General features: G+C 33.4%; 1 protein-coding gene across 6 annotated transcripts; it reads left to right on the forward strand.

The window, feature by feature from the left end:
* Positions 1 to 2,227: 2,227 nt before the first annotated feature.
* Positions 2,228 to 13,834, forward strand: LOC118053553 (protein PARALOG OF AIPP2). Of its 6 annotated transcripts, none has more exons than XM_035064848.2 (12): positions 2,228 to 2,807; positions 3,034 to 3,102; positions 4,768 to 5,901; positions 6,185 to 6,270; positions 6,404 to 6,498; positions 6,615 to 6,905; positions 7,900 to 8,409; positions 8,543 to 9,296; positions 9,410 to 9,640; positions 9,733 to 9,854; positions 10,367 to 10,758; positions 12,547 to 13,834. In XM_035064848.2, exons 1-12 carry the CDS (start codon positions 2,736 to 2,738, stop codon positions 13,552 to 13,554), a joined length of 4,764 nt encoding a protein of 1,587 aa, XP_034920739.1. In that variant the 5' UTR covers positions 2,228 to 2,735; the 3' UTR covers positions 13,555 to 13,834. The 6 variants fall into 6 exon arrangements, with proteins under 6 accessions (XP_034920739.1, XP_034920741.1, XP_073260114.1 ...); XM_035064850.2 differs by having other exon boundaries at positions 7,900 to 8,400; XM_073404013.1 differs by having other exon boundaries at positions 3,044 to 3,102.
* Positions 13,835 to 20,887: the final 7,053 nt, after the last annotated feature.

Genomic DNA, 20,887 nt, shown 5'->3' on the forward strand with positions numbered 1-20,887 from the left:
AATGACAAATTCTATCATTTTTAGGCTTGAATCCCTTATAGAAGTTAAGGAGATGAATTTGTCTAATTTTGTCAATGTTTTAAATGAACCATCAAACATCCTAATTTTCCACTCTCCCTTCAAAACAACCATTTGTTCACATTATAAATAATACATGACAAGCAATTTACAAATAAAATCATAAATTCTTTTCTTCCAATTCACCCCTAATGGGTGACCACCTTTGCTTCTTTAACCATTAAATTTTTCTCTTTGGTATCTCTACATAATTTTACATTCAAGACAATCTTCAATACTCTAATTAATTCAATTTCACTTAATTCTACATTTTCCTCAAATTCTACTTAAGAACCCTAACTTAAATTCAAGATTAATACACCAATTCATAATCGAATTTAAATTAGCTTACACAATCAAGTTCAGGGCTCCTTACCTAGTGATAAATTTGATTTCGATCCTTAACTAGTCGAAAAATTTTGACTCCTTCCTTTTTGCACAATAATCAGCCCCCACTCTCTTCCTCACTCCCCATAATTTTCTTTACTTGTTTCTTGCTAATTTTCTTGCCTAATGATGTTTTTCCTATCAATTGATCTAAACCTTGTGTAAACTTAGCAATTTTTTTTTATGTTTCTCTCTCAAATTTTGGTGGAAAAATTCAATTCTCTCTCCTCCCTTTTGTTGTTGTTGTAATCGGCTTTAAGGAGAAGAAAAATGGGTATTTATAATCTCATTTTTTTTATTTGACATTTGACCCCATTACATATGTTTTTTATTTTTGATCCTTTTCTTTCTTTCTTTTACTATTTGAATTGCACTCATTTTTATCTTTTATAATTTCACCCCTTAATATTTGAATTTAATTTGTTTTCCTTATATTTAACCATACTCTTTTTATATTCAAGTTAATTAAAACTCTTCTTTCTTTTATTTTTTATATTTTAAAATATCTTACTCGGGAAATTCTTATTAGAAAAATTTTCAATCCCTAATTTATTTTTTTTATACATTAATTATCTCATTTTTCTTTTTCCATCTACATTATTTTTAATTTATGTAAAAGTTTATTCCCGAGATTTACAAAGTTGAATATCGGTTTTGAAAATGTTTATTTTTTTATTGTGTAATTAAATAAATAATATTTTTAAAAAAACACAAAGTCATGTTAAGTGTTTTTAAATTTGTCTTAATAGATCAACTTTAATGAAAATATCAAATATTTCCCATAACCTAAATATTTTTCTATATTTAAAATCTTTTAAGTCTCCTGCAATATAGCATAGCAAAGAAGTGGAATTGTCAATTCCTTGGGGATTCATTTGGTGTGATTTAAAATTTTAAAATATTAGTTTGTTAGGGTAAATAGTTGGATATTGTGTGCTGCTTTTTGTTAATTAAAACTCAAAATTCTAAAATTCTTCATTTTATAATTTATGACTTTTAACTTCTACCTTTTTTTTTTGAATCCCAGTATTTTTTTTCTTTTTTCTTTTTGGAAAATATAAAAAACAACATAAGCTAAAATACAAACAATCCTTGAAAACTGGAACTGTTGACTTGACCCTGAAAGGAAAAAAGAAAAGCAAAATCTACAAAAGGAAAATTCTTTTTAGTCCCTTAAGTTTGATCAAAGTTGTAATGTAATAATTTATATTTAAAAACCTAAAATATAGTCCCTAAACTATTGTTTTGTTGCTGTTTTGGAAACGCAGTTATACCTGTATTTTATAAAAAATTTTATTTTTTTTTGTTAAAAATAATTTTTTTATATGTTTTGAATGATATGTTAATTTTAAAAATAAATTTTAAAAAGTTTTAAAAAATATTATTTTAATATAAAAAATATTTTAAAAAATGATTATACCTACTTTCCCAGACAATCAGTTATATTTGAGCGAGCTTCTCTGCCCATCACAATGTTAGTTTCTCTGTGAACTCATCAAATCGACAAGACAGTACAAGAAGAAATTGTCTTACTTAGTATTTTTGCAAATTCTTACAAATTGAAGGCCATTTTATATGTGAATTATAATAGAAAAAAATGGATAAAAAAGGACACTTTAATTAATAATTGTTTTAATTGGCATGAAAAGTCAAACATATTTTTTGAAACATTTTAGGGAAAAAACAGAGAACGACAATTACAAATTAAGGAGCTGAATATGTTTTTTTTTTTTTTAAATATATAATGGACTATACATTATAATAGCTTTCAAAATCCAGAAATTAAACGAAAACTTATTTTTTATGTGGAGAGAGAAAAGAAGAAGGGGAGAAAATATATGGAGAGAGAAAAATAAAAGAAAAAACTTCAGTCCTCTTGTGTGTGAGAGATAAAGATAAATAGAACACGGACACAAACAGATGGAGAAGCAATCAAAAGCTTAGAGAGAGAGAGAGAGAGAGAGAGAGAGAGAGAGAGAGAGCACGCAGAAGTTGATTAAGGATTTTATTAGTATTTATTCAAACCGACCATTTCAATATTTTCTTTCCAGATCATAGAGAGATATTATATATATAATAACAACAACAAGAATTATAGATAAATAAGTGTATTAATTAGATCCTGTTGTATTATTAGAAATATACTGATTGTTGTAGTTTTCTTCTGTGTGATTGATAAAGTGAGAAGAGAGAAAGGGTAGATTAGATAAGAATCTTTGTGAAACTTGGACAAAAATAATCTAGGGATTGATGGTGTTGGGTTGTGGTGGATTGTGTCGGTGGAGAAGGGGATGGCAGCCAAGCGAAGAGGAAGGAACGTCCAAGAGTTGTATAACGCAACGGAGATAATTGGGGAACCAAAGGCATGTTATTTTTTTAGGGTTTCGTGTTCTGATTAATTTCTGATTGGTTATTATTGATTTTGGATTGTTTGGGAAGTCTGCGTTTTGGGCTAGTCAGTGGATTAGGGTTGTTTTGGGTGTTTTGTTCTGTTGATTGATTGCTTTTGTATTCAATTTTGTGTTTTTGCTGTATGTTTGGGAATTTTTTTTCCCTAATTAAATTGTGGTTTTGACGGTGTTTTTTTAGATCACGTCAGTGTTGAGGGAGGGTCATCGTATGGAAGGGCCATTAGACAAAACTCAGAAGAAGTATATGGTGAGGAGAAAGGGTAATTTACATTCTGTTTGTTTACTATTTTCTTCTCTCCCTTTCCCTTAGGAGTTCTCTCTAATAGCGAGCACCTTCAATTGAATGAATACCTGCATAAATGGATGAAATTGAATATTGCAATCGGGGTTGTCATCTTGGGATGGTAGCATTAAGATGTATTGACTCTTTCTTTCATGGAAGTTGATGCAATGGAGTGTTTGGATTATAATCTAGCTATAGATGTTGTCTATATGTTTTGTTGAGATTGGAGTTGTATCGGATAAACAATCTAGACCCAAGAGTATGCTGCTCTGTTTTTTTTTCATCATCTTCACTGTGGACTAACATTACTATAAACTTTGATGGAGCATAGCTAATCTATCAAATGGTGAATCAAGTTTGAACTCATCCATTATTATGAAGTCCCGTAAAATTGCCATATATTGCTGTATTCTCAAGTCCTATAAGATTGCCATGTATTGCTCTTAAATCATAAACTTGCCAATGAACTTGGTCCAATGATGACCACTGTTGCAAAACTAAGGCATGAGAAGTCTTGGGGAGAGAGAGAGAGGCACGCATTTGGCTTGTGTATTCTACATCCCCTCTCCGTGTATTGTAAAAGAGCACTCGGCATTTGATAGGAACTTGCTTACTGTTGTTACATCACAAGGGTGTAAAAATGAAGCTGTCATGAAAGGAGATATCTCTTTCAAAAGGCAAGTCTTTGTCTTGGTTTTAATTAGGTACAATATTGGCATAAGAAATCTTGTGAATTTATATTGTATGGCATATAAACCACCCTTGGTTTCAACCTAAAGACAGTGGTGGTTGATGCTCCTTGGCTATTTTAGACTTGGATAATTGAACGTTCTCCCTTATTTTTGTCTATTTGAATAAATGTCCTTGATATGCTTGAAGTTCACAATTCTGGACTCTTTTAGAGGCTAATGGCAGAAGCCTTCTGGTTTGATTAAGGAGACACTGAGTGAAAATGAAAGGAAATAGTCATTCTTGGACTGGTTGAAGCTTCCTGCAATTACTTTTTTGCTTGCCATTCTTTTGTTTCTCTTGGCTTGTGCTAATTTGATTACAATAAAGGATTGGCCATATATGGTTTTTGAGGTACTATTAATGTGTGGAAAAACTATTCTTCTTCTGTATCTCATGGAACATAGGTGTTCAAAATGTTTCCTGGGGAGGATGAAGCAATAAGACCTTCTGTTAATAAAAGGATTTTGGAATGTTCATTGGATGAGTTGTTATATGAAGAAGTCTTTCATTATTAAAGGATTATCCTAATAACGCAAAGGCTTACTACTCAACAAATATAAAATAATTTCATGCCTTAAGTAACATTGTCATAATCCAGTTGGTTTTGTTATATCATTGAGTAAGATGATCGTTACAGAGCTATCAGCCATGGACAGCATGCAAGTAAATTAGTTACTGCTTTTACATATGATAAGAAAACCCCAAGAAAAGTGCTTATTGCTTTAATGCAAACCTTATATAGTCTGGTTTGGTTTTTAAATGTATCATCTGCATGCAAATTTACCATTTGAGGAATAGTTAAGAGTGCCTTTTTGGTTTTCTTCACTAAGAAGGTGAGCATTACACCCCTGATTTTGTTCTTATCTGATTTCTTATTTTCTTCTTAATTTTCATTAGGAACCATCACAGGCTGAAAAAGGATTAGGCAAGCCTTCGATGAGACGGAAGGTTCGTACGAGAGCTGAGTCTGGGACTTGTAACGTGTGCTCTGCTCCTTGTTCATCTTGTATGCATCTTAAGCTAGCCTGTATGGGATCAAAGGGTGATGAGTTTTCTGATGAAACCTGTCGTGTAACTGCATCAAGTCAATATTCTAATAATGACGGTGATGGTATAGTCTCTTTTAAAAGTAGAGCACGTGACAGCTTACAGCATACCACTAGTGAAGCAAGCAACTTGCTCAGTGTCAGTTCAAGTCATGACTCTCTGTCTGAAAATGCGGAAAGTAAAGCAAACATAAGGTCATCTGATGCTGATGCCTCAGCCGAGTCTCAGATGCTTCCGAAATTGTCCTCTGGTAGAGCTGTTGCTGAGGATCATTTTTCTCCAAAACCAGAGTGTCTTTCAGATCAGAAAACTCTCTCAAAGAAGCATGGGGATCCTAAATCTGAAGAGGGCCATGATGATACCATGTCATGTGTTAGTAGAGCTAGTGATGCAAGCAAAGTGGTTAGTTATCCTAAGAAGAATTTAGACAGGGATAATTTATTGCTCAGTTCAGCTTTAGAAGTGGAAGGATCTGGAAAGGCACTAGTTTCTCACAATTCAGGCTCATTGGAGACTCCTTCAAATGATGCTGATGCTGGTTGTAGCTCACCAAAGGTCCAGACTAAGTGCCTTTCCTTGAATGCAAATGGTAAATGTCTTGATGAACATCTATCATTACATGACCATGGAAAACCATTTGAATGCCCAATGGAACAAGTTAACCTGTCATTGCCAAAAGAAGCAGTATCTAATATTGATTGTGGTGGCAACTTGGCTGCATCTAACAATGCAGATAACCATGCAAATGGTAAAAGTACCATTAATGCTGAGAGTTCCAAGGTTTCATGTAAAATCTATTCAAAATTAGAACTGGAGGCTGACAAGGATAGTGGGGACCGATCAAATGAGGGTTTTAAAGGTTCTGAGCAAGTTGGACGAGAAGAGAAGTTGAATGATTTGGATGAGTTAGCAAATATGCAGGAGCCTCATTTGCAATCTGCATCCACAGACGAGAGTGATGAGTCTGAAATTCTGGAACATGATGTAAGTAATTGTTCTTATACTCGTTTATTAAGAAGGATTATACATGCATCAGCTTAAGGTGTGCTTTTTGACAGCTTTCAGAACTTGTTTTTTCATTCTCTTTTCAATTTATTCTTGTGTTCTGGTGGCTTTAAAGTATGTTCTCCCATTCAATTTATATTTTTGGAGCTCATACATGTGTGTGTTCCCTCCTCTCTGTTGTTTCTATTCTCTGTGATGTGCTCAATTTCTCTCCCTGCGGGTTCCCCTGTCCTTTCTGAACTGTTTTGCTTGCCTGAAACAGGTAAAAGTATGTGATATTTGCGGGGATGCAGGTCGAGAGGATTTGCTTGCTATATGTAGTAGGTGCACTGACGGTGCAGAACACACGTAAGAATATACAACCTTTCATCTATATTTTCATTTGGCAACCCAAATTGGTTATTTTCTTTTTTCCCCTTCTTTTATCTTACATTGCATTGTTTCTAGCCCAAGTTTTAACATGGCTATTGCTACTAATCAGCTATTGTATGCGAGACATGCTTCAGAAGGTTCCTGAAGGTGATTGGCTATGTGAAGAATGCAAGTTGGCTGAGGAAACTGAAAATCAAAAGCAAGGTAAAGCTGAAATAGCAGTCCAAATTATCTTCCTTTTTTTTGCAATGATTAAAAAATCAGTTCTGGACAATTGTTTTTTCATATTAGCATCTTTACAATATTAATTGAACATTCAGATGCTGAGGAAAAAAGAATGAATAGTACACAAAGCTCTGGCAAGAGACAGGCAGAATCTATAGAGCTGGTTCCAGTACCCAAAAGGCAGGCTACTGAATCAAGCTTGGCATCACCCAAGTCATGCAGTCCTAGCAGAATAGCTGCAGTATCTCGGGATACTTCGTTCAAGAGCTTAGATAAGGGAAAAGTAAAGATAGCTCATCAAACTTATTTTGGAAATCGCTTAAGTATTGATATTCGGGAAACTGCTCACCCTTCTCTGAATGGTTCACGTGTTCAAACCCCCAAGGGTAAGAATCAGAGCCTTGTTGGCTCACTTTCCTTTTTGTGGTCATATTCACACTGTACAATGCATTGAGCCAGTTTCAATTTAATTTACACATGTATGGCAAATTTTTTTTTGCACACTTCACAACTTTCTATTCAATCCACATTTTATGTTTCACCAAACCAACAATAGGTTTAGGTTCCCATTTATGTAGATCTATGTTTCAATTTTAGATCCCTTGGACAGCTATAGGCTTGCTATCCAATATAGGTCTTCAATTTGATAATTGTTTATATTTTTTGATGAACATAAATGTTGACATAACTGGAATGCCTATCAAAATCTGGTTGACACGTAATCTATATGGATCAAGAATTAGGATGTGAGTGTTGGTATGAGAAAAACTAGATTACACAAAGAAGTCATGAAGTAGTGTAAAAAGAAAGAATATTCTAATGCTTTATGTAATTTAAGGTTGTGGTTGGTGTGGGGTTAAAGATTGGAGGGTTAATTGTCAAGTGATGAAGTAGTAATGGTGTAAAGAAGTGTTTGAAGGGTGAAGTGTTCATGATGTTTGGTAGGTGTAAAAAATGTGTAATGGTGGGGCCCAATAGATTCCAAATCAAAATTTAAATGAAATATTTTGAAAATTACTAGTAAATAATGTGTATTGGTGCGGCCTAATAATGATGTGAGTGGAAGAGAAGGAAAATGGGTGAAGGGTTCAAGGAATAGAGAGATGCACAAAAAAAATAAAAATAAAAAATTCCCATCTTACAATCCATTCCCTCTGCCCCCACTAAATTAATATATGACCCCCTTATGGGGTTAAATGTTAACCCCTTAAGTTTTCCTCATTTCCTCAATTTTTTTCCAAGCAAGATTAGCCTAAAAACAAACATAATCTAAACCTGATGTCTACAGTTGAATGAAGTCTATGGCTTTGCTCTTTCTACTGTTTCTTACAAACTTGGTTTTATTATGTCAAGAATCAAGACAATTTCCTATTTGTACAGGTACCTTATTGAAATCCAACTCATTCAACACCATAAATTCCAAACCAAAAGTGAAACTTGTCAATGAATTTCCTCAAAAGCACAAGGGGACCAGGGAGAGTTCTCTTGATATGAAGGAGAGGCCTGCTAGAATGATGAGTAAATCTATGTCATTTAAATCTGTGAACTCAGGCCGATCTGTCACTATTGAATCAAAAGGTAAAATGATTTCATCCAAATATTCTCACACTCAAGATGCAAGAGGGTTAAAACAAGTGAAAGACCAGAATGCAATTGATAGAAAAAACTTGTTGAGGCTGGATCGCCCTTTAGGTAGCTCAATGCCAAATAGTGCTGTTTCAACACCTAAGGTTGATCAAAGGATTGCTCCTCGTGGTGAAAGTGCCATAGTATCATCCACAAGCATCAACAGAGAGTTGAAGTCCACACAGTCTGATGGAAAATTGGGTACCTTATCAAGATCAACTAGTAGTGTTGGTCGTAAAAGTGCAGATATCCCAGGTACTTCAGGTATTTCTTGATGGTTAGACTTGACAAAACATAATGTTCTTTCATGGTGCCTGTTTGTATTTTCTGATGCACTTATTTTATTTTTTATTTTTAGGTAAAGTGAGCTAAGCTATTTTATTGTTTGCCAATGCAGTTCGAGTTTCATCTACACATGGAATTAGCAGTTCTTCTGTGGAACAAAAATTGAACCAAATTAGCCCTAAAGATGAACCATCGTCCAATTCCTGGAATGCTGAGAGACAGCTCAATAATGCCAATGAAAATTTGCAAGATGGCTTGCCTCAATCACGGGAATCATCAAATCAAGGTGAAAAGGTTAGGGAAAGTTCTGTCAGTCTCTTGAGGCCTGCTGATACCACTGGGTTGAAAATTGTCACCTGTCAAAAGTGCAAGGAAGTCGGTCATGCTACAGAAAATTGCACTGTTGTTAGTCCTATGGCTTCTGGTACTGATGTACCTATTTCTAGAACTGCCAGAGAGGGGATGAGAAAAGGTAGTAAATTGAAAGCTGCAATTGAGGTTGCTATGCTTAAGAGGCCTGGAATATACAGAAAGAAAAAAGAAAGTGATCAATCTGATGGGCTATCCTTGTTAAATGTGGATGCAAGTAGCGAGATTCAAGATCAGTTCTCAGTTTTAAATAAGATGAATGAAGGAACACTTGAAAGGCAAGCAAATCATGGTGCTTCTTCCTCTGAGTTAAGCAAATCAACAAATATTAATAACGTGAAGCAGCTTAATGAGCACTCCACTGATACTGTTTGTCCTTCCAAGGTGGGGCAATTGGATTCCGTTGCCCCATATTTGGGAAAGCCTGCTCATACTTCAGTGGAGAAGTCTGTCCTTATGAAGATGTCAGCCATCCCAGAGCATGAATATATCTGGCAGTAAGTTTATCCTTGCTAATTTGTGTGCGTTGACTTTACATATTCTTCCACATTCTTTCCTGCACATGTTTTAAAAAGTACAACGTAGGTAAGCTTCTGTTATGTGAATACAGGGGGGTGCTTGAAGTGCATAGATCCGAAAAATTTATCGACTTATATGGTGGAATTCAAGCACATCTATCGACTTGTGCATCACCTAAAGTCCATGACATGGTCAACAAGTTTCCCCAGAATATTAACTTGGATGAAGTACCTCGCTTAAGCACATGGCCAAGACAATTCCACATCAGTGGTGCTAAAGAGGAAAATATTGCACTCTACTTCTTTGCCAAGGATTTTGAAAGGTTAATATATGCTTGTCATTTCTGATTGAGTGGTTTTATCTGCATTTATCTGTCTATGTATTTATTTGGCTTTTAAACTGCTCATATTACAGTTACGAGAACTACAAGGGATTGTTGGACAACATGATTAAAAAGGATCTGGCCCTGAAAGGATCATTTGGTGGTGTTGAATTCTTCATATTCCCATCCACTCAGCTTCCAGAGAACTCCCAGCGTAAGAATATTGGGAAATTGCTTTCTAGACACTGATTCTGTTGCACCACCATAATCATTTTGTTATAGGATGTGTTTTAGACCTTGAGGTTGATTCACGCTGAATTTCTGTTGGAATGAGATCTTTGTGAGACCTACACTATAAATATTACTCTGTGGATGTTGATGAAGCATCCTATCCCGGTCAGCTTTCTGATTTTCATTTTTGCAATTTAGCTTGCAGCAAAAAAATTGCTAATTCTCCATGCATAATAAAGCCTGATTCTGACTTGGCTATATAACTCTAATTCCCTTCCTCCCTTTTGTAGTTCCCTGGTATGATCTTCTTGGTCATTTTCTCTCTTTTTTTGTTATTACTCTAGATAACTCCTTTCTTGTGTTGCTGCTACTCGGTTATGCTGATTCCCATCTAACATGTTCAACTGCTATTCTGGTAGGAATTTGTGAGGAGCCTGCATGTATGCTTAGAAGTCATGGAATTAAAATAATTTAGTGTGTGATTATTATTTGCAGGTTGGAATATGTTGTATTTCTTGTGGGGAGTGTTCAGGGGAAGGAGATCTGATTCAAATTCATTTAAGAAGTTAGTTATTCCCAGTTTGAATGTGGTGCCCAGGGACAAAGACATTCCTGCTGCAGTCTTGTGTTCACCTGAGAATCTCTGCCCATCTGAATGTATTGTTAAAGAAACATCTGCATGTGACAGTTCTTGTGATGTGCCTAATACATCAAATGCTCCTGAAAAGCCATGTGTGTCCTTAAACAGGAATTCTGATAGCAAAGTATTTAATGCACAAACGATCCAAGAGAGTCAAGATGGGAAGCTTGACTCCAAATCCATGCCAAAGATTCCAGGAAGCAATAACCCATGGTGCCCAGAAGTTAGACGCAGCAGTTCTTCCCTGGTAATTTTTTTGCCTCGCACACGACAAACAAGAAAACACTTATTTGGTTGATATTACATCTTGGTTTTATCTATGTTGGAGTCTAGGTGGAATGATGACTATTGTGTCTAGTGGCTAACACACTATAATCCTGACAATAAGCATATGATGCTTCACAACCCTGACTTCCTCTATTCCCAAAAGAGAGAGTGACTGAGAAAGAGAGAGAGATTAATTTTTGAATTTTCTACTCGTTTTTTAACTTGACATTAGCCGTCACTGATCAGCAATTTAGCAGTCACATGAATTTCTCAAGTTTTTCTTGCCTTGTGACTTTTCCATATATTCAAAAATAAGTGGCAGCAACATTCTGGTTTCTTTTATCACCATGATCCAATCCGAACATTTTGTATGCATGCTACTTCAGAAAGGTGGCATGCATGACTTTCTTGAATGTGATTTTGAGATTTGTGATTTGTTGTAATTCTATAAAGCATTTTGTTCTAAATTACCTTTTATTTTCTATTTCTAAACTATGCCATTTCCTGTATCTAATAACATTAGATTTTTGAAGTACATATTTTCTTTTCTAAAAAGCCTTGTTTGTGACCCTAGATATTTAAAATCCAGATGGCTTTAGCTTTGTAGAGGTCATTTTTCCGATGCCTTATTATTAGAAGTGGTTTTGTAAAAGGTAAATTTCATGTTAGTTTGAATTATTTTTCCTGGTGGTGTGCATATAAATGATATTGCCCAACGACCAAATATTTTGTGCTCCTGAAAATAGCTTCCCAAGACCTCATACAATATTACCAAGTTCTCCCCAAAGAACTCCATGACCTCTCATAAATGTTTTTATTGAAATCTCAACATTGTCTTTGTAGTCTGTGTCTGCATGAATCATAAGCAGATCTATTAATGCTCAAATCATTTGTCTACTCCAGCACTAATGGAACCTTTTGAATACTGCAATACTTCCTGGTTATGCTTCTTGATCTGATGCTAGTTTAGTGAGAGATTTTGAATGTGGGCTTCTTGTAGGGGACTTTTTTGCAGTTTGACTGACATGGTCAAATTCCATGTAAAATTCTTGTTTCATGTGTGCTTGCTTTGTTTATGTTTACTGTGTGTGGCCTCTTTATATTTCTTGCTCTTCGAGGTCCTTGTTTTATCTACCTAGAAAGGAGAAGAAAGAGAACTTAAAGTCAAAGATTGTGAATTAACTTTAGTGGGGTTCGAGCTCTTCTGAAATGTTGGGCAAAAAATGATCTTAAGATTGCCCATTTCACCATTCTTGCCTTTAGGAAACAGTGGAGCCAGAAATAATTTCACAAAAAAAAAGAGTATTTTTCAGTTTTCTAGAAGACAGAATATTGTGAAAACGTGTTTGCTATTCACCTTTTTCTTGGAAACACCTGTTTTTTAATTTCACTACTAAAAGTTGCCCTTCAAATTCCACTTTAGAAAGAAGAGCCTTGTTTAGTTCCCCTTTATTTAAACCCAGTTATTTATTATTTTGAAGATAATCCTAGTGAGGCCCTTGTTTCTATATTTGAAACTATGTACTGAGTTAGTAAACACCTTTTCTCAGTTTTCTATTGAGGAATGATTTTAGAATAAAGATGTATGCTGGGGAAAAATCTGAAAATTGCTATCTAAAAGTGAACACAACTCCCAAGTCTCTGGAAATAGTTCCAACTTGTTTTATTTTTCGTTGTTCTTTCTGCATATTGGTTTCGTTGAAGCTTGTTTTATACTTCTTTTCGCCTTCTTTTACAATTCAATCAATGCTGACCCTTCTTTTCACAGGAAGAAGTTGGTCATCCTGAGTGCAGTATGGATGTGGAGTTCAAATCTTGTGCTGAGGTAACTGGAACTAATTCTAGCTCTGATGTGGTGGAGATACAAATGCATGAAGGAACTTCATGTTTTGGAGAAGGTATGCCATCTTTCAAGATTTTTGGTGTTGGTAGTCAAGATTCAGGTGGCAGGACGACTTTTGGTGAGGAAAAAATAGTTGATAGAACATACTGTGATAGAAATAATGTTAAAGTTGAAAGGGACTTGAATGAAGAGAATGTGAATCTGGATGTGGAGGCTTCTTCAGAGAAAACCCCCAGGAAACGACCATATATTGATCTGTCAGAGACTGCACCACTGACTTCAAGTAGCGTGACTCATAAAGCTCTGTGGAATAAGGCAGATAATGACAAGTTAGTAGATGGAGAGAGTGTTAGGAAAAAGCTGAAGACGGGTTTCAGGGAACTATATGGGGGTAGTGGTTCAAGAGATGGAAATTCCTTGAGTGGTAGTTTTACTTCTCAGACATGTGATTTGGGTTCCAGCTCCTCAATTGAGGAGAAGAGCTATGAAAAAGCATCTGATGAAAAAGTTATCTTGGAGGACCTAGGAACTAGTGAAAGGTACTTCTTTCCTGTGGATTCACATCGTGTCAAGGATATTTGGTTGCCTGGTAACTCCATGCCCTGGAACTCATTAAATGATGATGATAAAGTTCGTGATGGGATTCCAAATCTCGAGCTTGCCTTAGGGGCTGAGACAAAATCCCCTAATAAGGGAATCCTGCCTTTCTTCGGATTGGTAGAGAAAAATGATAACCAGAACAAGCCCCCAGACAAGGTGTTGAATAAGGAAGAAGACGATGGCGTCTCTGCTTCCCTCTCCCTTTCCCTCTCATTCCCATTTCCAGAAAAGGAACAAACTGTAAAACCTGTTTCAAAAACAGAGCAGCTTGTGCCTGAAAGGCGTCAGGTGAATACTTCACTGCTCCTTTTTGAGGACCTTTCAGATAAATAGAGCTATGGCGACTCGCCATATGTATAGTGCCCTGCATGGATGTGGTGAATGTGTCCAATCACACACTCGGAGGTCTTCCGTGGGCTTTATAGGGAAATCAATTCCATCTGTTCATAAACCCACACAGGAGTTACTAATAATTTTTCCTCTTTACTTTTCTGTTAGCTCGTGTCTGGAGTGCAGAGTCACGGCTGTTTTGTATATAAAGAGATTTTTAAGCCGGCACAGTTTCAAAAATGCCATGAGATATTTGCAACCTCATGATTTTTCTGACTTGCTAGATATTTTTTGCCTTCTTATCTGCTTCTTGGTATTGTTGCAGCTGTCATAATGAACTGTTTGTTGTCAGGAAAATGGTATTAAAAGATGATGCATGTTGGCTTGAGGGCAGGCAGGGACAAGGTAGATCCTCTCTTTCTATTCGCTTTAATAGATAACAAGCCGTCAAGGCTGATGACTCTGACTGGAGGAGCGCTGGGTGTATTTCATAGAATGCATCTCGTAATCGCTGGGCTGCGTTAGAGTTCTCTCTAACGCGCTGGCACCCATCAGTTACGTGGTGGATCGATGTGAAATCAGGCTCCTGCAATGATTTAAATTCCTTCAAATTGTTTCATTTGTATTAGTGTGTGCGTGCATGCATGCTACAATTATGAACTGCTTTGAGAGTGTCGCATGCCCCTCTTGGCGGCGAAGCCCTCCCACCACTACTGTCAACTTCCATGTGGAAGCTCACCAGGAAAAGGCTTCAAGAGAGTCTACTAAGCCTGGTACTGCTGGATATGAAATTTGATCCATCGCTATTGAATATTGTAAAACTTGAAGCCAACGCTCCAAACTTGTCTCTCTAGACAGAGTTCGTTGTAGATGCTCGTGCTACTCGATCCGTCTTCTATTCCATTTAAGGTATTGATGTTTTATAACAGCAATGTACAGGCTTGTGATTAACGATTCATCGCAAATCAAAAGCCTCGGGTGTCCTTGAAAAAAGAAGAGAAGGGGATGTTATATTGTCAAAATGGTTTGTATGTCTTTCAATATAGGATCTCTTCAAGTACTAACATAATTACATCTTACCATCACTCTCCTAACAATCTTTCTAAAAACTAACAAGGTAACTCTGGGCAACCAATTGTCCATCATTCAATCTATCAAGCTCTCTAAATCAAAAAATTGCATAACATTCAATCTTTTTAAATCAAGATATTACAACTAACATCCTGTAATAAACTAATTTTGGTGAATCACAAATCATTAATTTGTCTACTAATTTAAGATAAAACTTTGGTAAAAACATTAGCTATCTAGAATTCAGTGGAAATATAAGAGATTAATCATATGCTAGTCAAGTGCCCACAAATATATTGACAATCTAGTTCAATGTGCCTAGTGTGCTTATGAAAAATTAGATTGGTAACAATTTGAATGACGGTGGGGTTATTAACATGAAAAACAATAGGAGTAAGCTAAGGAATACTAGGTTCACTTAATAGACCTAAAAACCAAGCAATCTCAGAGCATGTGAATGACATAGTACGATACTTAAACTTGGTGAGGATTTAGAAACCCCATCCTTTTTCTTACTCTTTCAAAAAGTAAAGGTATCATCAAGAAACATGCACCAACCCATTACTAAATAATAAGTATTAAGATAGCCAAACCAATCCATATCACTAAAACCTTTCAATTGTAAAGAAGTCCTGATAGAAAAAAAAAAAAAAAAAAAACCATGACTAGAAGTACCCTTGAAATAACATATAATATGTCATACAATAACCAAGTGAGAATGGCAAGGAGCTTGCATACACTAGTTTGCTGCATAACAAAACAAATATCAAGCTGAGTAATTGTTAAAATATTCAAACTCTTTACCAACTGTCAACATGACAAGGGATTAAATAATAACTCGCCATCATATTGCTATAGCTTCAAGTTGACCTTTATTGGTGTAAGGACTATGTTTTTGGTCTTCTAGACTAAAGACCAACTAAGGTGAGAAGCTCCTAAGTATAATTGTGTTGATGTAAAAGTGTGTTAGTCAGACAATGATGTACCTTAAACCCAAAAAAAATATTGGAGGGTACCAAACTCTTTCATATGAAATAAAATGTTAAGGTACGCCTATAGTTACTTAATCAACTAAGAATCAAACCCTATAATAACAATATCATCCATATATACAAGAAGTACAATAACCTACACATACACACACATATATTCTTTGAGGTCTCTATGTAGAAATTCATTCTTCATATCCATATGTGGGATTGACCACCATTTTGAGGCAGTAAAACTCATAATAGTGTAAACAATAGTCATCTTTACTACAGGTGCAAATGTATACTCATAATCAAGCACCTACTCTTGTCGACTCAGAAGAGCCACTAAATAGACTTTATACCTCACAATATAACCATGAGACCATAGCTTTATAGTATAAACCTATTTTTCAACCAAGAAGTTTGATTCCATGAAGACAATAAACAATATCTCAGGTGTGATTGTCTTGAGAACCTAAAGCTCTTTTTTTATAGCTTACTTCCAACATGCTTGAGTAAGAGTTTATCAGTCAGACTTATGTACAATAGCAGTATTAAGAGTGACTTGAAAAATTCTATAAAAGAACCCATACCTATATTTGAAGGACGTGAAATTTGAGATGATTAATGAAGTTCAACCAAGACATGTTAGGGCTAAGTCAGGTAATAGGGCTGACAGACAATGTCTTCGATATATAATTCTTGACTTAGAATATTTATTGAAACTTAATAAATCATCAAAATTAGGAAGAGTAATTGAATAGGAATCACGAGAAGTAGAAGACTAAAAGAAATATTGATTTAAAAAAAAATTGAATTTTGAGAAATATGAAGTTTATTAATAGCCAAATCTTAATACACAAATCCCTTATAAACATTATTATATCCTAGAAAAGTACACCTTACATATAGAGTATCAATATTGTATTGTTTGATGGATGGTAAGAGAACAAAACAAATGCAACCAAAGATATAAAAAGAGTTATAAGTAGGAATAATACCAAATAAGAAAAAATATAGAGAATCAAAATCAAGAACTTAAAAGGGTAGATGATTAATCAAATAAAAGCCATAGATAATGCTTATATCCAAAATCTAGATGGTACACTAATATTTCTAAGTGAAGCTCTAGTCTTTGTCCCTTCAAAATAATTACCAAAAATTAATTTGGGAGAGTGAGAGCTTATATAACTTAGCTCCTTTAAGGGTACAAAGGAGTTACATACCATTAAAAATTGATTGCTATCTAGTGAGTTATAGAGATATTAAAACTTCAATTGTATTATCTACTTTAATAATAGAGTTTGTTATGAAAACATAATTATTCTTGTAAACCTTTAAGAGTTAGGTAAAAACTCTTGGTATTGGTGAAAGAATTTCACCACGGGAAGAATTTTGAAGATGACATATCTTCAAATGGGAAAAATCTTGAAGAATAGTTTTCTTCAAGTGGTGTTAAAAGCTTGGTGTGGATTCATCAAGTAGTTAGTGTACTCTTGAACTTGGATTGGTGAAGAAATACAATACTTAAGTACAATTTGATACATAAGGTGTGGATGTAGGCCTGCCAAACCATATTAAAAACAAGTTTGTAATTTTTCTCCCTTATTTCTTAACTTTAAGTATTTTAGTTATATTGTTGGTTATTATGTTTACTTGAAGTAATTTGCATTCTTTTTTGAATTTAGTGATACAGTTAATTCACTTCTCTTTGTGGTGTTAAATTGCCTTAATTCTATAATAACAATTGGTATCAAAGTTAAATTCCTATATATAAAGTTTGCTTAGACTGTGAGTAGAATGACAAGCACTAGATATAATCTCTATAATGAAGGATCATTCACATCTACGTCACCTTTTGTTTTTTTTTGTTATATATATATATATATATATATTGATTATACATATTGAAAATCTAGAATGATAATCTATCTTCAATCTATCGATTTTGATCTATGGTTATCTGTAGAGAATCGACATCATAGACCTATTAAAATTGAATTAAGGCAAACTTGTCTTGCTTTTGTTTTAGAAAAGGGACTTCGTTCCCTTTTCCTTGTATTGCTGGTCTCCAGCTTCTTTTTGATCTATACAATTCTTACATTTGATCAAAAAAAAAAAAAAAAACTTATAAATAGTGAAACCTCATATTTTATCATGACTACAAGAGTTAATGGAATGAAAACCATATGTCTTGTACTTTTGATAAAAAAAAGTTGATCCATTAGATAATGAAACCATTCATGACCACTATTTCTTTAAGATAATGTCTAAATTTCTATTACCGATTTAATTCTAAATCTTCTTTTATATCGATTCTAATATATATTTTTCTAAATTTTATTCAAGAACTTTGGATATGTTCTATATCAAATGTTTACACCTTCAATAATGTTAAGAATTAAAGCTTTGTTGGTCAACTTTCATTGTTTAATCCATCAAAAGAAAATCGTCAAAAGCATTTAAAAGCAAATCATCTATACGTTTATACTCTTAAAAAAATCATAACTTATTAAAGAATAATGTTAACTGAGAAAGATATGAAAAAATTCATATAGGAGTGAGGATTAAATAATATCTTCAACCCACTGAATGAAGTAGTTTATATTTATAAAGATATAGACATCATTTTTTTTTTAAAAAAGAAGGTAAGTGTATTTTACTTTTAATTTTCATTGCCCAACCTCTAATTGGTTATGGGTTATCTATTGTATTGAGTTCATGTAATAGTCATGTTGAATTGAAACACTAGCATTCTTGACATCCTTATGCATAACTAATGTAATTCTTGATTAGTCTTGACTAATGAAAGTCTGGTTCATGATAAGCCATCTTATCTTTATTTTAGATGGATAGGCTCTATAGATTCCTCTATAAACCAAAGACATGAATAATAAAGCTTATTTTTTTTTTATCCTAAAATATTTGATTAAGACTTTAGTTTTATGTCTCATGTATAATAAATTTGTTAACATGATATAATTAGTCATTTTTAGTCTAAAAGACATTAACATTTTTTTGAAGGTTGTTGTATTTTTTTTAAAAAAATTCCCCTCTCTAGTCCTTTTTATGGATCAAATACATTAATATTGTTAAGGCCTTCTGCTTGTACCTGGAAAGAAATTTTAGCAACTGTTTTGTTGCTAATTTCTTATGTATTTTGACCATAAAATTTATGTTGCTCTGGTAGTTATTGCATCCATATTAGATATCAACAATAGATGATTGATCAACAATCTTTATAAGGATAATGTCATGATAATCAAAATGCAATTTTATATCTTGATCCATGTTAAGCCAAGTCATTGACTTATGTGTTATTTTTTGTCATTGGAAAAACAAAAATAAAATCATAAAACTTTTTGATAAGATTTGTTGCTACTTCATAGTATGGAGTGAAGGTAGGATGTTCACATTTATAGTCACTAACTAACTGGTTGATAATAAGTAACATATCTCTTGTCATTATAACTAATTTTGTTCCTAACTCTATGAGTGTTTCCAGGCCTATGATTAAGCCCTCATATTCAGCTTGATTATTAATGCTAGGAAAATCAAGCCAAACGGATAAAGTCACTTCATGACTACTAGAGATATTACCACTCATGCACCAACATTGTTATTTGTTTATGAACCTTCAAATCTAACTACCATGAAAAACGTTTTACCATAATGATGTTGATGTCTTGTTTTATCTTATGGTCGATGTTGATGCATAGGTGACCAACTAAGAAGTCAACCAAATCTTGGCATTTAATTGTTTGTTATGTGACAAATCTTTGCAAAGAAACATAATCACAACTAGTAAAGTTTTCATAAAGAAAAAAATATCTAACCTGTAAAGACTAATTATGCTATTGAGTATTGAAATTTACTAAATTAATTACTATTTAGAAATAAAACTAAAGTTTTATAGAGATGACCACCTAAATTAAACTAAAGTATTTGACATAAGTAGATAAAAAAGAAAAAAAGAAAAAAACTTTAGGTTGTGGAGATAATAAAACAAATAAATCTAGAGCTTTTGGTTTCACCTAGTTAATATTGCACAATTTATTACTTGTTATTATAAAACTTCCAAATTTTCATGTTGATGATTAAAAAATATCTCTTAATTATTCAATGTTTTCTCTCTAACAACATTAAAAATATTTCATCCTAATAATTCAACCTATCTCTATTTAAACTTAATTATTTGAAAATTCATTGAGTTCTTTGAATTTTTCATAATTTAAAACCACACTAATAAGGGTAAAGTATCTTTACCTTTCTCTCAACTAATAGTGTTTAGTTTTGAAAGCTTCTAATCATAAATTACCTCCTAGTCTCACTATGATTTATTAGATCAAATAATAATTGGCCTAGATTATCAAAAGTAATAAAATCAAGGATAAACACTAAACATGAAAAAAAAAACTTGGAATTTAAATTGTGTAATCAAATCTAGACTACATCAAAGCCATGTAAAAAAAAAAATCAGTTCATAATGAATATGAAATAAACTATGTTCTTATTGGAAACTATTAAGGAAAACTAAAAAGAATAATAAAAGAAACTCTTTTGCTAGGAATAGGTTGAAGAAGCATTCACTACAATGTTTAGTTTCTTGTGGTTCTCTCATTCTCTTTTAATGGTAAAAATAACCCCCTTTCTTTTTAGCTCAGTTGATGGTCTATTCGTTGATCTTCTCTTTTTTTTTTTTTGGTTTAAAATATCCTTTTATTTGTTTCCTGATTTTCTTTTCAAAGTAGTAAGTTCTAATCTATTTTATACATTATATCAACTTATTTTGAGAAAATAATAAAATATAATATAATATATATATATGTATATATATATAATCCCCTTATATTTATTTTAATACTAAAATAACTTAATTTGGATATTTATATAGAAAGTTATGGTTGAGTTATTCCATACTTGCTTTTAGAAATTATGGTAAGGAAACTTTGTTATTCTTATAATAAAAAATTTCATTTTCCTCTTTCTTTCTTCACCGAAACATGTACACAACCTCTTCAAGGTGAATTTATTCATTTAATTGGATTCTAAATATGCTTCCTTAGCAGTTAGTATTATGAGTCTCAATCCAATTATGTATAATGTTTAGCTAAAATTCAAAGATTAAATGTTGAATTTCCACTCCAAAGTCCATGATTTCAAGAATTCACCTTTTCTTACATATAAATAAAAACTATATAAAATAGAAATATTTAAGATAAATTAGAATAAATTAAAAGCAAGAGTAAGTAAAAATCATATAAAAACCAAGCTCATCAAATACCTCTACTTCT

Source organism: Populus alba, chromosome 13 (assembly GCF_005239225.2).
Source record: "Populus alba chromosome 13, ASM523922v2, whole genome shotgun sequence".
NCBI lineage: Eukaryota > Viridiplantae > Streptophyta > Magnoliopsida > Malpighiales > Salicaceae > Populus > Populus alba.

What these genes read in the sequence shown, in the direction of transcription:
- LOC118053553 (XM_035064848.2), top strand. Translation starts at nt 2,736, where the DNA reads ATGGCAGCCAAGCGAAGAGGAAGGAACGTCCAAGAGTTGTATAACGCA. An exon ending in AGATAATTGGGGAACCAAAG is followed by an intron (nt 2,808 to 3,033) that starts GCATGTTATTTT and finishes GTGTTTTTTTAG; the next exon opens with ATCACGTCAGTGTTGAGGGA. An exon ending in CTGAAATTCTGGAACATGAT is followed by an intron (nt 5,902 to 6,184) that starts GTAAGTAATTGT and finishes TGCCTGAAACAG; the next exon opens with GTAAAAGTATGTGATATTTG.